Below are 17,966 nucleotides of genomic sequence, written 5' to 3'. Positions count from 1 at the left end.
AACCAAGTCCAGTGGATTTTTTTGAACTTTTACGAAATGACTATGACATGGATGACTGAGAAACTTCATCAGCAATAATAGGAATAGATATTTTTCAAGAAACGTGGCAAACATGTTTAAAAAACTAATTATATTTGTTGCAAAAGACCCCTCGAATCTGGGCTCTGGACAATCAGCTGGGTTGTTGCTCCTCTTCGGCAGGTGTGTTTAGCATGTTAGCATTGTTTTGTCCTGATTCCCACAGCCAGTTCTTTGAAAGGGATTTTTAGATGACCAAAAACAGCATTTTATTACAGTTTACTCCCCAAAAAAACAAAAATAAAAAGGAAAAGGAAACCCTAACCAACTTTAAAAGCTTTGTACTATAGTCTGTGATCCTATATAGAATAAATGTAACCAACGAAGTGAGGAAATAATTATTGAACTTCTCCACAGAACAGGAAAACAGTAATTGTAAAGTCTTTAATTCAGTGCCTGGGTGAAACAGTACAGCGCAATTGGTCATCAAAAAAAAAGCATATTCACAGATACAGTTGAGACATCTGAAACACTGAGGCTACATATGCCTGTAAAATAAAAGCAAAGAAGTATGAAACTCTGACTAGTTCTGAATGCTGGTTTTACTGACAATTAGCCACTTTTTCAGTCTGCGTATATAAAAGTTTAACAAAGTGTTAAAATGGCAAAATAATTATCTTAGAGTTTTCTCAGAATTTTCCATTTTGATGAAAAAGTATTGCCCCTTAGATGTCCTACATGGATAATTTAAACCAGTTAAATGCACCAGCATTTGAAAGCCATCAGTAAAAATGTTCATAGCGTTTTGTTATCATATATAAGAGAAACCGGGAGTGTGATAAGGCACAATTTCTTATCAAAACCTATATGTTGTGTAGAAATATAATGAGAGTATCCATTTTTCCTTTTATAACTTCATTTGAAAATAAATACCTAATATCTTCTTTTAGAAATAATCCTCATAAATTTGCTGTAATCCATCATTACCCCAAATCTACACTGGAACTGGGAAGAATAAGAAGAAAAAGCTTTCTAAAAAGAAATAGAGAAAGTAAAGGATGGATAAAGACAAAGGAAACATTCAGAACATAACAATTGAACACAAATAATAAAACATTGTCATATACACTTTTTTAAAACAAGATTTAATTCGGGAATGATACTGGTTTACGTCTTAAAGGAAATATGTGCCAATGTTCTGGGTTTAAAAAGGACCAAAGGCGTTCTGCTAGAGCCTTTTCTTTGGTGTTTATGGATGCTGCATGTCCTGCCAGGCTAGAAAACTCCTCAGGCAGCAGTTCATCCGATGCCACATGTTAACAAGCAAGTGTAAAATGTAAAAGAAAGGGGATCAAAATTTACCTGCTGAGTTTACAAAACAATGTGTCAACTAGAGCCCTGAACACAGAGGACCAAAGGAAAAGAAGGATGGATTTATTATTTAGAGGGCGATGTGAAGGCGTTCTCTATGCAAAGGACGACGTAGGAGCTGGAACAGCTGCTGGGCGTCTGCTGCAGGAGATGGCCGCTCTGCAGGGACGACGCCAGGCCTGTCACCGCGCGATCGCCCGCCCGCCATGTTTCACAGTAATGATCCATTTGCCGATGGCCCTTTTTGCTAGATCCGTGCCAGACCATCTTTTCTGGCCTGGAGGGGAGCAAAAAAAACAAACAACAACAACTTTAAATCAGGCGTGGAAACACACACTGTCACGGATTAAAATCTGGCCTGGTTAACAAGGACTCACCATGCACTGTCCCTGAGGATGTCTCTACCATCAAACGAGTATAAAGGTACATTCTCCCTCATTTTGCTTTTGTCTTCACTGAAGATGGACTCCCAGCTGCTGAACAACACTTGGTTCTGAAAGGAGACAATTAATTCAATCAAGTTTAAATTCACAAACACAAATTGAATTCTTTTAAAGCACCATTCAGAATGAAAACAACACATCTCAATAGCAGCAGATGTTAAAGGGATAGTTCGGGATTTTTGACATGAATCTGTATGGCATCCCCATCCCCAGTGTCATGTAATCACACTGACTTACCCCTGGCAGCATCCTGTGAGCAGAGTTCTCGTCCAGCTTTGGTCAAGCCGAAAGTAGTCCGGCAGGTTTGCTAGACCCAGCGAAATAAAACGTTTCTCTTCCCAAAACATTATGTGTTCAAAAGAGTGATATTTTTGCATCCCAAAAACATTGTAGTGGAAAAAGTCACACGTCGTTATCACTTGGTCCTATTTTCTCTCTGTTCGTATCAGTGCGCGCGACACCATGACCTGACAGCTAGGGCCTACTAACCTGACAACAGCCAGATGCATGCCTCGGCTGTTGTCAGGTTAAGGGCCTACCTGTTTGATTCGCGATTGTTTACTACTGGGGAAGATGTCTGACTACGAGAGCGACGAGGAAAACATCGACTTCCACTTAGAGCCAAAGGGATATCTTTATGAACCCGAGTACACTGACGATGAACTTCGACAAATGGAGTTAGATCGGGCAGAAAGAGAGAGGGTGGACAGAGAAGTGATGGAAGCTGAAGCCGGAGCCGCAGGAGGCTCAGCTGGAGCTGCGATATCCAGGGTGGCCGACAAATCATGGTGCACTTGTTTCAAGTGCGAATTAATGCAGACAGAGGTGGATGCTACTGTTGCCACGAGTGGGATTTAGTAATGCCCGAGATACAGAACCTTTCCATTGATGAGGATGTCGGAGTTGCAGCAGCTGCTGTCTGCATCACAAACCACAGCGACTTCCCTGCCCTCCTCAAAGTTGAGCTCGCTGTCAGAATGACGGCGCGCACTGATACGAACAGAGAGAAAATAGGACCAAGTGATAACGACGTGTGACTTTTTCCACTACAATGTTTTTGGGATGCAAAAATATCACTCTTTTGAACACATAATGTTTTGGGAAGAGAAACGTTTTATTTCGCTGGGTCTAGCAAACCTGCCGGACTACTTTCGGCTTGACCAAAGCTGGACGAGAACTCTGCTCACAGGATGCTGCCAGGGGTAAGTCAGTGTGATTGCATGACACTGGTGATGGGGATGCCATACAGATTCATGTCAAAAATCCCGAACTATCCCTTTAATATTGCAATGAAATATATATATATATATACGCATATTTTTGTTGAATGCTACACTGCTTTTGTGATCACTTCTCTTAAAAACAGATTGTAAAGTTAAGATTACTTTTTAAAGGTGGATCAATATCAGATTTATTGAATGAAATTCAGCAGCTGAATTCAAGCAGATTTGTTGATAATGCATGTCCAGAGCGGTAGTGTCTCACCTTGAGGTTCATGATGGGGAATGAATCTCGGTCCGACCTGCGGACGATGGTGTAGAGGTCCTGAAGCTTGGAGGACAGGAAGGCCCTGAATGTTCCTTTAAGACCAACAGCTCGAGCCTGTTGGAAGCACAGGAAGTCTGCACCACGAATCCCTCGCATGTTGCCAGACTGAGGGGCGTTCAAGGCAATGAGGTGGAGCTGAAAAGGACAGAACTTCTTTGAGTGTTTATACCTTTTGCTCTTTATTAGCACTTCCAGGATTGCTGTAGAGAAAATGCAAATATCTTGCATGTTTCTAAGCCAAAACAAGGCCTCAAACTCAACAATAATTCTGTCATTTTGAAATGAAAAAGCCTCCTGCATGGGAAGCAAAATGTCTTCAAACTCGGAAACAACGTCCAGTGGATTGTTTAATTTTCCTTTTTTGGAATGACTATGACCTGGATGACGTAGAATCAAAGCAAACAGACCCACAGCACCACATAACCTCCACCAAGCATAATGGTGGGCAGCAGTTTCTTTAAACACTTAAAGTTTACTTCAAAGCAGATCCACTTGAAGAATTTGCTGCTGAAAAGCAGAATCTGACTGTCACCTGATCAAAGCTAAGTCTCAGTAGAGTACAGAAAACTCCACATAGATCTGTTTGTGATCGCAGGATAGAGGTAGCCTGACGTAGTCCTACTCAATTCTAGTCAGAATATGAGTCTGATGCTGCTCCATAGAGCTGTGATTATGGGGCGTGTTTCGAAAGAACCAGGAAAAAAAATGCCTCTGCACTCAATTGGATAGACCTACAACCAATAAGAGCAACGGAGTGCGTGACGTATGTTAAGCGACGCATAGTTGTTGTCAACAAAAATCAAAGCGTGCAGTTGCACGCCTAGAATAAGAAGATGAGCCTTGATCTCGTTTCTCTGTTCCTCTTTTAAAATTTATTTGCTGTCGATATCTTCTAGAACAGACCTAGTAGCAGAATCTACACACCTCAACTCTCCAGCGGCAGCCATTGTTGTTGTCACCCAAGCGCGCTTTGGTGACGTGGTTGATTACGTTACTGTTGATCATCTGTCCATCATCGTATAAAGCCCTCCCTGACAATTTGATTGGCCCGCCAGATATTGTGCGAGCATACTCGCGCTACTATTGAGCAATGCCAGACCGAACTTCCCGACCTCAAACGTTGTGGGCGGGACTAAGTTCGGAATGGCAACCAGGCTAGGACAGAGGGGGCTTTCCTGTCATTCTTCTTAACAAAGTAGCAAGCATGTATTTTGTGGCCTTGTCCAACATTTTTTTGTTACAGTTCTAGTCGGTTCAAACACGTCTTGTTCTGTTTCATTCCTTCCTGACTCCCAGTGGCGCTAATGCTCCAAGCATATTAAAATAAAATGAAAAAAATTCAGGCAATTGACATGCAGCCCACCTCAGCGTGAGTCTATAAATAGCATGTTGAAGGCTACGTTTGGTCTCTTTGATCAGAAAATATTTCAGTATATCTCAAATTCAGCTCAAAATTTAGCCAGTGTTGCTTTAATCTAACTTAGACAACAGGTTCAGCCCAGCAGCTGCTTTCTTATAGTAATTTCTGACTGATTTCCTGACTTATTTCCTATTTTAAAGAGTGGATCCTGATAGGAAATTATCTCGGCATTTTGTCATATTTACATAAAGGGGAAACAGGAAGTCATAGATTACAATTAATTTAAAAACAAGTTTAAAAAATATTTGATTATTTTTATTTTAAAGTTATTCTGGGGAAGTCAATGGTTGTGGTTGTGGCACCACTATGGGTTTTGTTTGAATACATAAAAACAGTGATTCATTGAAGAAATGGACTAATATCTAAGGTTTGATTTTTCGATTTTTTTTTAAAGTGGAAGGTGTTTCCAGGTTTGTTAGATTTTAATGCAGAAGTTTATAATTGTTGATGGTCCTGTAGTCTCTGGTACAAACTTATCATGAACCTTGATGGTTTAATGCTCAGTTCTTCACTTTAGGCTGCAGTCATAGGCTTTAATCTATATTTTCTCAGCTATACTCACTCCTGATTCTGAAGAGTCGGCTGCAGCCACGGGGGGGCTGGGCTGCTGCGGCAGGATCTCAATGGGTCGGATGACTGCACTGCCCTCGGAATAACGACCTGCTCCATTGTTGGCGTTCCTTTCAGGGGTGTGGGGGTACACAACCACCGGTGGAGGCTGGACTTCTGCCACCTCATTGCCCTTTACATAAAAAGCAAAGAGATTCAGTGATCAGACACCAGTCAGTTAAAGTCAAAGTGAGTTATTCTTGTTTGTTCTTCAAAACGTACCAGATCTCCAAAGAAGGTTCTGTACTCTCCGAGCTGAGGAGAACAACCATTGGTCAGAACTTCATAACAAAGTCTTGTATGTTATAATAAAACAGAGGCATGCTAACATCTTTAGAACTTTCTTTTCATCAAACTTTGAAGCTAGAAATCAAAGTTAATGCAGGGTAGACATACTAGGACTTGTCGAATCCCATCTCGCACTCTCAGATAAAGGTCTGCTTTGTCCAGTATGTATATGAGACTTCCCTCAGGCTGCTGCCTGGCTGTAGCAATCATGATGTCATATGACCTCAACACCATCACCTTGTGAATAAAATATAATACATTTTAAGGTAAAAAAAAATGTAAGTAAAAAAACAGAAGCCATATTTCGTTTAATGAAAAAGTGATGACATATTAACTGAAGGAAACAAAATGGAGATGGCACGTACCCCAGAGGAGACACCAGGACTTCCAGGTGGGCCTGGGGGGCCTGGAGGTCCAGGGATACTGACAGCTTTAGGTCAAAACACAAAGTGTCAAAAAGTCATCACATCCATCAGGTTCATTTCTAAGTTGAAAGACTGTAAGCCTAATTTATGCATATAATAAGATGTACAATTACATCTAATATATAATGTTTTGGCCCATTCTTTTCTACTCTTTGACTCAAGAACCCTTGATTACAGACAACTTCATGATCAATGTAGAGATCAATGTGTTCCTATACCCTGTGGACTCAAAACAAGCCCAAATCATAATCCTCCCAATACTGTGCATAACAGCTAGCATAAGACGTCTGTGCTCAGAGGCTGCATTTTGTTTTCTCCACACATGGTGCTTCAGTTTCATCTGTCAAGAGCACATTGTTCCTCAGTTTTTCTTCTTCATTCAGATTCAGGTTTGCAAACCTGCATATTGCTGCCATGTAACCTTTAATCTGCTGAATTTTCTTTATTTCTATTTTTTTTTCTTATTGTCATCTACTGGAGATGTTGTTCTCTGTGAAAATTGGAAGTTACATCCCCCAATTATTAATTATCTATCTGAAGAATGATTCAATTTAAATAGTTTGGAATTTGAGGGCTACATGATGATGCAGTTTATAGCACTGTTTCCTTGCAGGATGAAGGTCCTTGGTTTGACACCTGGCCTAGATTTTTTCTGAACGTGTGTGCATGTTCTCCCCGGGCATGCTTGGTTTCTCCGGCTTCCTCCCATAGTTCAAAATATGAATGCTAGTGGGGTCTCTAAATTGCCCTTGTGTGCATGTGAGTGGGTTTGTGCGCATGGTTGTATGTCTCTGTCCTGCGATGGATTGGCGACCCGTTTGGGGCGTACCTTTCTATACACCCATAGACTCCTGAAGATAGGCAAAGCCCCGTCTGACCGGGAAGATGCATCACTGGATGGTAGTTTGGAAATAGGTTTATAACCTTTAGGTTTGTAGGTTTGTAAGATTGATGGGCAGCAACATTCCCAAACCCTCTGTTTTTATGGTTGTGATAGAGGGTGTTTTTTTCCACAATGTTTTCTCTTATCACTGTGGGTTTTTTGTTAAAGGACTTTGGATTCTGGCAGACAACATTTGTTGCTTCTTCAGCAAATAAAACCAGGAAAACCTTGTACTGAATTAAAAAATATATTTGATAGATTCCCCTGCAAACAAAGAATCTCTGTGTTTTATTAGTTTTAAAAGTACTATTTGTCCAACTAACACAGGATCTTAATACAACTTCTATTGAGACTATCGTGTTTGACAACCTGACTCCAAAAAGGAAAATCTACTTACGATAGTTGGGCCTGTATGTTCCAGAGAATGAGGGAGACCCTGGCGGTCCTGGAGGTCCAGGTGGTCCTGCTGGACCTGGACGTCCATCATAACCAGCACCTGGGGGTCCTGGAGGTCCTTGAGGTCCAGGAGGGCCCACTATAGTCTCACCCTTTGGACCCTAACAGGAAAGCAAATCAGAGTTTAGTTTTCAGACTTTGGTGAAGAAAAAAGAAAAGAAAAAAAAAATAGAAGCCAAATAATACAAATAAAAATGTTCTGTAAAGTTGATTTTCTTTGTGCCGACTGGCTCTTGAAGAACGCTGGAACTGGGTCGAGGTGAGGGCTTATTTTTTACTAGCGTAGGCTCTTAAGGTTTTATCATTTACACTCATTTCTTTTATCTCTCCATTTGATATAATTCTTCTGCTGCATTGAATAAACCTGGAAGCTGAACAGTTCTGATCAGCTGTTTTTAATCATTCCTTAACAGCATCAGTGTGATATTTAGATGACTGTACAATAAAAACAAAAAACATTTAATATTGAAGTCAGAAACTGTGTGCTGAACCGAGTGACCATCTTGCTAATAAATATTGCAGACGATGTCAACTACGACAAATCTCGGGTGACCAGATCTAAAAAAAAAAATAAAAAAAATTGGGCCAACTAAGATAATTATGAAATGTAGATTTACATTTCGCTCTACTCGTGTCAAATCTGAAATAACTTTGGGAAACTTCACGAAAAGCTCTCTGATAATCACCTGCCACCAGTTATAACTTATTTCACAGTCTTTGTTGTCGCTGTTTTAGTTTCTTTAAACGTAGTTTCTTTTACATTTTGCATTAAAATATTTTACCTCTTCTGTTTTAAGAGCATCAACCAGAGCTTGCTAGTGATGCTATGCAGAGATGGCAAAAGTACTCACTTTCCGTGCTTGAGTAAAAGTACAGATACTTCTTTACTCAAGTAAAAGTAACAAAGTACAGGCTTGTAAATCTACTTACAGTAAAGTATAAAAGTAAAAGTAGAAACCACTTTTTTCATGCCGTTGCCTACATTTTAAATGGATGTCTGCCAATAGGACTAGATCTCCGTTGCGTTCATTTTCAATCATCTCGTCGTCCATACTACTATGCTAACGCCACCGCCACCAAGCTGCAATGATTTGCCGCGAATGAATACCGCCGAATCTGACGATTCATCTTGTAGTGGTGCGTCAAATGCAACGTAGATTCCCATCCAATTAGATTGAATTTGGTATTGATGACGTGAAAAATAATAACTGTAACTCCATTGAAATGATTCAAAACTAAAGTAACGAGCCAATTTTTTAAAATGTAAGGAGTAGAAAGTACAGATATTTGTGTAAAAATGTAAGGAGTAGAAGTAAAAAGTTGGCATAAAAATAAGTAGTAAAGAAAAGTAAAAATATCAGAAAAATCTACTTGAGTACAGTAACGAAGTATTTGTACTTCGTTACTTCCCATCTCTGATGCTATGTCACCTTGTTTAAGAAAAGATTTTTTTTTTATATTTTACTTTTTTTTTTCTTTGCTTTACCCTGTGATCCATCAGGTAGAAGTATTAAGAGCTGGAAGATGACATCCCAAAAGCCATTTGTTACATCTTGAATCAGAGTGCAGCTCCAATCTGCAGGCTTGAATTTACAACTGATTCTCTAATCCAGATTTGGTCAAATCTTATCATACAGGCTTGTCTATATCCACACCATTTGGCTGACGGCCTTTTTGCAAGTTGCACTGACCACTTGGTTTTTATACCAATCCAGATCCTACTAGTGTTTTTTTCAGCAAGTATATTTAATATTCTTGCATGAAATTGTTAGAGGTGAGTATTGGCATGAGTGTTGCGATTCGATACATGTTGCGATACTTGGGTCACGATACGATATTATCACGATATTGCAGTATCACTATATATTGCCATATTTTCCCCAGCTATCAAAATCAAATGATGAGATAAAACAGCAAGTGCTGTATATTTTCATCAGAAAATATTGATTAGGTATTATTATCCATGTTGTTTGGGGTTTTCTTCTACTGTGACTGCCTCAAATACAGATTTGGTGCTGCACGCACAGTTAAAGGGCTCCACAGCGCTTTCTGCCAGAGTGGTGGTGCAGAGGTAGCACATTTTCCCATCAATGTTTTATGTAACCATTTTTTTTTTTAAATCGATACTAAGAAGTGAAAAATCGATATTATATTGGGCAGCCGAATATCACGATATATCGCCAAAACGATTATTTCCCACACCCCTAGAAATTGTAGAGTTTATTTAATCTGGTGGATTGTCTTGCAAAGATCCAGATTTAAAAGACTGAGCGCTGAAATAATTAATCAGAATAATCTTGATTAATCTGAATAATTAAATAATCATCAAATAATTTAGCAATCGATTAATCTATAAGTGGTGCATAGAGACTATAAAAAATCCCTGTAGCTGACAGAGTCACTCACTTACAGCAGTAACCAAGATTGTTAAAAAAAAATATTGAAACATTTTGCATTTAAGATAAAAGAAAAAAAAAGAAATCTGTCAATATGTTCTATCCATAACTCCTCTGGTGGAAAAATTTAGTTTCACCTGGTTTAATTTCATGAACATTCTTCTTTGAGGAATCTTTGGCTTTACCATTATTAATTGATTAATCGAAAAAATAATTTTCAGATTAATAAATTTGTAAAAAAAATTGTTAGTTGCAGCCTTATTGTACATTAATTTTCAAAGTTGTCATCCACTGGAAAACAGGTTTGAAACTTTATTTTTTGGCCTTATTTTCTAAGGCTATTCCTCAATGAAAATGATGCACAAATTGGTATTTAGCAAGTTTCAAGCATTTCTGAGTAATCCTCATCACACAGTCCCCATCCTTGAAAAACAAGTGAGCAGGAACAATCTACATAGAGCCCTTAATATCGGCCTCCTCTGGAAGAACCTACCTTAAATATGGCATGCCTGTCCAATGTGAGGCAGAGCGTGATCATGCTAGTCAAAGTTAAAGACGAAGTAGCTAATTAAGCAGCTAATCTACACAATGACAGAAACTGTTCTTTTTCAATGTAATACCTAAGAAGCAAAGTGTGTTTTCTAGCTGTGAGATAAGGTCTAATACTTTCGTAAAGAGGAGCCAAATCCCATGAAATGGTGTGATACTGCAGCACCTTTTAGAAAATATAATGATATGGCGCCACTGCACGATGAGAGGCAGTGTCACACTAAAAGCAGGTGTTTTTCTTCAGGCTGGAAGTAAAACAACTAATATTTTATAATAAATGAATACTTTGTAGTTCCAAAGTATAGCCTTCCAAAGCAAAATATATATGGATAGTTGACTAGTGTTAAAAAGCTTTATATATAATCTTTAATGGCTCCAAATGGCTGCAGTTTTTTACCTGCTCTGGGGGTGTTTGTTTAGTAGAGTTGTGTTAATTGCCGTTTTTCAAAATGGTTTTGTAGGTTGGCTATTTTTCTTTCTTTCTTTTTTTATATTAATAACTGAACTATATTTATTTCCTTTATGTCTTTCTCTATGTTTCTTTTCTCCTCAGCTATACAGATCAACTTCTTCATATAACCCTCCACCATAACCTTCAGACCTTCAATGGAACAACTCGGAAAAACAGCCTCTTAGTTTTTCAGTCTGTATGTGTGCAGCTCTCTCTGAACTTACTGGTAGGCCTGGGTTTCCTGGAGGTCCTGGTGGACCCAGTGGTCCTCCAAAACGTGGGTCATAATATCCACCACCTGGCTCTCCCTTCTCTCCCTTCACTCCTGGATCTCCATGTTCTCCCTTCAACTTATTCTGTTGAAGAACATTATGATCTTCTATAAGTTTACTGTAATCCAGAATAATGAGATATCCAAACTCATGAGGTGAAGAGAAAAGGGAGGGTTACCTTGAGTGAGTAAATATCGATATCTGAAGCTGTCCCTGTGAGAAAGAGAAAAAGGTGTTTTAAAGATTCAAAAATTCCATAGAGAATGCATACATACAGAGTGAGTTTAATGTTTCAGGTTTACCTGGGATCCCAGGAGGTCCACGGTCTCCTTTTTCTCCTTTGACCACTGCAACAGAAAAAACACTTTACCACAAGTTACACACAACAAACACAAGTGGAAATACTATATAGTGCAGCTAAAAACAATGCTTAATGTCTGATCTCCTCTTTTAAACCATAGATTTTCTGCAAAGGTGAAAGTAGAGAAAAAAGTCTGTACATTTCCAACAGTTTAAATACTTTATCTGTTATTATCTGTTAATATGGATGACTGTCATGCTAGTCTATCCCAGTGAGTTGTATCAAACCCATACCTTGGTAACTCCTTGAATTTTCATCAAAGCGCTAAAAAAAGGACAAAGGAATGCCATAAAAACCAGAATCACTTTAAAGGTAGATATGCTGCATTAGCTTGACATGGAACACTTAATGTTGCTCTTCTGGACTCACATTAAATCGATCCACAGAAATGGCCGGCCCCGGTGGTCCAGGTGGTCCTGGCGGTCCTGGTGGACCTGCCACTCCCTATAGAAAACACAGTACTTCACTTTATGGTCCATGTAGAATCAAAGAAATACACTTTAAGGGTAATGAAACTGAGTATTTTTCCTTCCTGTGGAAGAATAGTTTCAGAACAAAAAAGGAGCTCATATTTTTCTAAAATCATTTTCAGTATTTATAAGGGAGACTTACCTAATCTACATTTTATTTTTCTCTCAAATATCAAAAAGTCTGTTAATATGATCAGATAATAAGACTCAATAGCAGCAGGAACATGGATATAGATCCTTTTGTCATATTCAGTAGCACCAATGGTTCCCTTTAGTCAACTGAGGCTCATCACTCAAAGGAAACCAGACAACAGTGCAGTGAATCTTACCCAACTTTCACTCAGATGAGTATTAAAATACATAAAATGGAATTTTAACATTTTTTTTATTTCCTTCCTTTTTTTTACTAATCAGCTCTAAAGTCAGAATAAACATATGCCTGCTTTGTATATACCAAAAGTTGTTTTTAGGTTTATCAGGATTCCTGACATAAGTCCCACTGGATAAATGAAACGCACGGGTATACAACCATTATATGTGGAGTTTTAATGTCCTCCCTGTTATGTGTGGGTCCTTAGTGGTGAGTATGAGTCCTTAGTGGATATTCCAGCTGTATCCATCCTACCACAGTAAAAAAGCAAAACAGTTTGGGTCTTTTTTAATGCTCCCAATTTTCATTTTTTTTTTTTTTTTTTTTTTTTTACACCAGATGCCTTTTCTGAAACAACCGGGTTTCAAACCTGGATCCCCCAAGTCACAGTTAAAGTCTTAAACTACTTCACCATGGTTACTCTTAACACAGTAAAAGAGACTATTACCTTGCAGAGAAAACTCTCCTTATTAGTGTCACCTTGTGGTACCTACACAACTGCATTTACCTGCTGGCCTTTTCACAAGTAGCTGCTCTTCATAAACTTTACCATGTGGTAGCGAAAGCATTTGATCACAGTGGGACAGAATTAACAATGGAAGTTAGTGTAATGCAGCCAGAAAAATCAGCCCTTACAGAAATCGCCCCCTTGTGGTTGTAGAAGTGAGTTACAGGCAGGTAACTTAGACTAAATCTGAATGCATAAAATCTTTCCTATCCAAATAGTTCTGGCAGGAAGGAAGGAGTTAGGAGGAGGAAGACCTATGCTTCCTTTTGCCAATTCAGTCAACATAGGATGTTTATAGGTGCTGCTAGGAGACATACGGTTGTCCATATTCATTTATGTGACAGATCATATTGGTACAGTCCATCCCTGTGTACTCTATGTGAGACATGCTAGTGTGTTCAGATGCTGTGGGTTTCATAATGGATCTCAGCCATTTACTACAGTAGTGTTACTTTTTTATTTAAGCATGTATTTATTTCATGACAAAGAAGTGTCAAAAAACAAAAAAATAACTCATATTACAAGTATATTACTGCCCCCCCTGTGGCTGCGGGATTTTATTAATCGTGTTAAACTATAGAAGTAGCATTAGATATAGAAAACAATAGAAAAAAATCAGCAAAGTTAAGTCTTTAGGGATAATTATTGATGAAAATATATTTCTTAAAGTCACATATAAAAACAGCTAAACTAATCTCTGTGTTATATAAAGTAAAAGTTTAACTAAATAAAGATCCATTATTTATATAGTATTATATTATTTTTGTAACTAATTGCAAAGGATTATGGGGTAATACGCGTAAAAAATAAGTTTTTTAATTTTACAAAACAGGGCAAAAAGAAATGAAAGAGTAAATAGATGAATAGATGAATCAAATCCCTTTTTATATCACACTTGGTGAAATTTGGAGACTGGGTTGATAATAGCATTTTAAAACTGATGTACAAAGGTTATACAACATGTTTACTGAGTAATATTATAAATATTTTTAAGAAAGGCAAATTGATTATAATATAAAAGGATGTTAAATGTTTTTAACACTAGGGTTCAAACTTTAAGTGCTGGAGCAATTTGTTTCTGTGTGTACAGTCAGTTTTTAGAGTCTGGAAAAAGCTACATTAATTATTGTGTTTAAATATGTATGAATATATAATCAAAAGAGTTATTTTTGTGAGGCTCTTTTTGCTTGATGTTAAAATTTACATATGAACTGATGGGGTTAACTTAAGAAAAGTTCCAATGCCTGAAACTGATTTAGCTTAAGAATTTATCAGTTTAATATTTTACGATTATTAATGATTCAACTATTGGTGTTGGGGGAAAATAATATACGATTTTCTCTGTTCTGCTGCTTTAGATTTGGATGATTTTAGTTGTGCTGTGTTCCTTCAATTTTTTGAAGAATGAAATAAATAATAATAATAATAAAAAGGGTAAGAATAGTTATCACTTGTTAAATCTGTATGCCATAACTATGTGTTACAGCCTGAATATTGTTAGGACTCCAGTCTGTGTGGTCTGAGTTTCTGTGTGTTTGTCTTCCTTCCCCCACCAGGCGGCGCCTGGTTCTGATTCTCCTCCTCACACACCTGCAAGGGGTTACCTCGTTAACGGAGTGTTCTTAAGCTGCTGACTGCCACTACCTCGACGCCAGAGTGTTTGCCAATTTTGGGTACTCTAGCCAAGCTGAGTTTTGCTGAGTCAAACTGAGTTTTTGTCAACCTGAGTCTTAACATTGTTTTTTGTCTTTGCCTCTCGGCAGGAAGTCATCCTGCAAACTGTATTTTTCTGACCTTCTCTCCCTGGAAGGATCAACTGAGCTTCAAACTGAGGAAACGTTCGAGCTTCACACTGAGCAAAGGATTCATCTGCACAACAGTCCGTTCATGTACCGCAGGAAATCTGAGTGGCAGCCAGTCTTTCTCCATTCATCTACAAGTAACCGCATTCTGGGTAACCCTGTCCGCCCTCCTCCGTACGAAACAAACACAGGAACACATTCCTCACCTGCTGGAGTCCAAGAGTAAACCTAATCTCTGGAAACGTGAGTCTACCAACCTTTTCTCCTCTTCAAGTTCGAGAGTCAATTCTCCCACTGAACCTGAACTAACCGCAGTGTCTTCCCATCACCTTTCAGTTCCGGTTGAGCAGTGTTCAGAGCAACACTGAAACCTCCACAAAACTTCTCAATAAACCTGTTAAACTTTTGCCCTTGTCTCTCTGGACTGGTTTTACCTGCATGTGGGTCCGAGCTCTTGATAAAATCATGACAAATATTGGCCTTTTATTGAGGTTAATAAAAGAACCAGATAAAATGACATGATAGAGAGTGAAATAAATCGATACTCTCTTCTCAGTATTAAAGAAAAAATCATGACAATCATGTAACTTACCGGGTATCCGTAACCTGCACCACCCCCTGGCTCTCCTTTTTCACCCTTGTATCCATTCACACCTGGGCGACCCTTTTGGAAAAAAGAAAACAAAAAAAAAACTCAGTGATCAATTTTCTGATAATCCATAAAGCCTCTGGAACTTTAAAATAAACTGAACAGCTGTACTTACAGGTCTTCCAGGCATGCCTATTTCACCTTTCAGTCCAGGAGGCCCCTGAGGACCCTGCAGAAAGATATAATAATATAACAAAAGCTGACATAATGCAGAAGCTTAAAAATCTTTAGAATGCAAACTTACAAAAGGTCCAGCAGGTCCTTGAGGTCCTCTGTCTCCCTACAGAAACAAAGCGGAAGTCATTACTTTAAACATTGTGGAAAACTGATAGAAGAATGGCCTGATGGGAATAAACAGACCCAGATAATGAGACTTACCTTCGGCCCAGTTAACCCGCCCAGGTACAAAGGATTTCCATCAGGCCCGATTATCAAGCCTGGCTCTCCTTTTTCACCCTGAAAATACAAGCTGATGATGATGAGGAGGAGGTTGATTAGCACTTTGATTATTAGATGAAATAAAAAACTAGAGTTTACCTTTAGGCCATACCCTGGTGGACCAGGGTCACCTCTGTCCCCCTTTGGGCCAACAGGACCCTGGAAAGTGGATTCAAATATTTATGGGAGAAGTTTAGAATTGGCTAACCATTTAATATGTGTTCATGCAGCACAGCTGGAAAACTGCTGAACTAATCAGTGTTTTATGCAAAATAAAAAAATAAAAAACTTTTTTATTCAGCAAATAAAATGTCTTTATCTGCATTAAAACATAGAAAATACATCAATAAAATTAAACTCTGCCAGACATTTGTGTGACACAGTGCGATACTATTAATGAAAAACCTAGAATGTGTATCCTAACGGACAAGGATAAGCAATCTGAAATTAAACAAAAAATTAGAAAAAAGAATAATAAAATAATATATATATTTGACACTTACAGGAAATCCAGCTCTGCCAGGTATACCAGAGGCCCCCTGAGAAGAAAGAAAATCCAGTTAATATTAGCTGGCTTCACTGTTTTAAACATTTCATAAATATATGAATTAATGATTAGCACATGAATTCCAACATATGAGCAGATCTTATCAACCTGCCCCTTAATAGGCTACTAAAATAAAAAAATAAAAAGTCACTTTGAATATCAAATACAAATGGTGTGTCCAGGAGCTGTGGCTCCATTGAAAAAATAAAAAATTCCTAATTGTATTAATCATGAATTATAACCCGAATCTAAGTTTGTAGCCATCATACAAGCCACCTTTAAAAAGGAATCATTTGGAAAATATTTGAAAATGTTTTTTACACATCTGGAACAGAATAACTGATGTACCACATTGCTTTCAATGTAAAATGCAGCTTTGTGGTTTATTAGAATTATAAATTGAGAATTTGGGTCTTATTGTGTTTAGTTATTTAGGTCCAACTCTGTCATACAAAAAAAAAAATAAAAAATAAAACTGCAAAGAGTGAAGTAAATTAAATCAATGGTAAACTGGAATTGTCAACAGTTAATACATTTTTAAATGAACTTACATTGTCAGAATGCTGGTATGTTATCTCTCCTGGTGGTCCAGGTGGTCCAGGTGGACCTGGCAGTCCAGTTCCATCTCGACCGGGTTCACCCTATCAAAACCAACCTCAATAAATATACACTAATATGTGAAATAATTAAAACTGTATTCCAGATTTTTTTTGGATTAATTTTGTTCATAAATGTAAAAATGAATCAAGAATCCAACATCGTATTTACCGTCTCTCCTTTGTCACCTCTGTCTCCCTTTTGGCCCTGTGAAAATAAAAAGACGTAAGTTTCTTTACAGATCATATGAATCATTATTCCTGTAGTTTTATAAAACACGGTACTTTGGGGGTACATCTGAAATCCCCCCCAAAAATAACTACTTTACCAGAAAGGAAACACAAAGGAGTTATTTCAAATTAAATGTTTCTACATCTTAAGTACCTCTGACCTGAGGAGCACTTCAAGGTTGTATACTTGGACTAGTTTTATTTTCTATATCTGTGTGGTTTGTATGAGAGGCCCCATGAAACATGTTCAATTTCTTTCTCTTACTGTATGACAACTATAAACTTGCATAAAGACATCCAAACCAAATCAAACTTGCATATACTATCAGTTTTTTTTTACATATACTCTCAAACTGTTTTACATATACTATTGAACTCTCATACATACGTAAATTAGCAAACTACTTAACGTTTACTATTAAACCCCCTCTCATGTAATCTCAAGCTCTATTAAATAGTCATTACATTTTCTAAAGTATACTCTTAAACTTGTAGTTTTTTATCAAAGTGGATTGGGGTACAAACATAGCTTTTACTGTTTTTGGGATTGTTTATTACAGAAAATCTGGTAAAGATGAGAAAAAAATAAAAAGAGCAGTATATAACCAGAATATTTTAAGCTATACTTCAAAGAAAATAGTAGCAACTAGAAATAACACAGAGAGACGAACACTAATGTAAAATGTATAAATCAAAAACCATATATATATATATATATATATATATATATATATATATATATATATATATATATATATATATATATACACAGAAGAGCTATATGTGTATATATCTTTATTTTTATCTTCATTATCTTGTGTATATATATATATATATATATATATATATATATATATATATATAT

General features: G+C 37.6%; 1 protein-coding gene across 3 annotated transcripts in view; it reads right to left on the bottom strand.

Annotated features, from left to right (window-relative positions):
- Nucleotides 1-447: 447 nt before the first annotated feature.
- Nucleotides 448-17,966, bottom strand: part of col18a1a (collagen type XVIII alpha 1 chain a) — a 120,913-nt gene continuing 103,394 nt past the window's right edge. For all 3 annotated transcript variants that reach the window (XM_038282928.1, XM_038282925.1, XM_038282926.1), the window contains 21 exons: nt 17,043-17,078; nt 16,826-16,915; nt 16,231-16,266; nt 15,827-15,886; nt 15,668-15,745; nt 15,534-15,569; nt 15,405-15,458; nt 15,233-15,304; nt 11,860-11,934; nt 11,724-11,754; nt 11,432-11,476; nt 11,308-11,342; nt 11,082-11,213; nt 7,403-7,562; nt 6,063-6,127; nt 5,806-5,934; nt 5,632-5,664; nt 5,363-5,542; nt 3,318-3,515; nt 1,767-1,882; nt 448-1,666 (listed from right to left, as the gene is read on the bottom strand). In XM_038282928.1, coding sequence (XP_038138856.1) covers nt 1,456-1,666; nt 1,767-1,882; nt 3,318-3,515; nt 5,363-5,542; nt 5,632-5,664; nt 5,806-5,934; nt 6,063-6,127; nt 7,403-7,562; nt 11,082-11,213; nt 11,308-11,342; nt 11,432-11,476; nt 11,724-11,754; nt 11,860-11,934; nt 15,233-15,304; nt 15,405-15,458; nt 15,534-15,569; nt 15,668-15,745; nt 15,827-15,886; nt 16,231-16,266; nt 16,826-16,915; nt 17,043-17,078 — 1,872 coding nt within the window. In that variant the 3' untranslated portion in view covers nt 448-1,455. The remainder of the gene's footprint in view (nt 1,667-1,766; nt 1,883-3,317; nt 3,516-5,362; nt 5,543-5,631; nt 5,665-5,805; nt 5,935-6,062; nt 6,128-7,402; nt 7,563-11,081; nt 11,214-11,307; nt 11,343-11,431; nt 11,477-11,723; nt 11,755-11,859; nt 11,935-15,232; nt 15,305-15,404; nt 15,459-15,533; nt 15,570-15,667; nt 15,746-15,826; nt 15,887-16,230; nt 16,267-16,825; nt 16,916-17,042; nt 17,079-17,966) is intronic.

Source organism: Cyprinodon tularosa, unplaced genomic scaffold (genome assembly GCF_016077235.1).
Source record: "Cyprinodon tularosa strain WSP-4 unplaced genomic scaffold, ASM1607723v1 ctg189, whole genome shotgun sequence".
NCBI lineage: Eukaryota > Metazoa > Chordata > Actinopteri > Cyprinodontiformes > Cyprinodontidae > Cyprinodon > Cyprinodon tularosa.
This window is presented reverse-complemented; position numbering and strand designations above follow the sequence as displayed.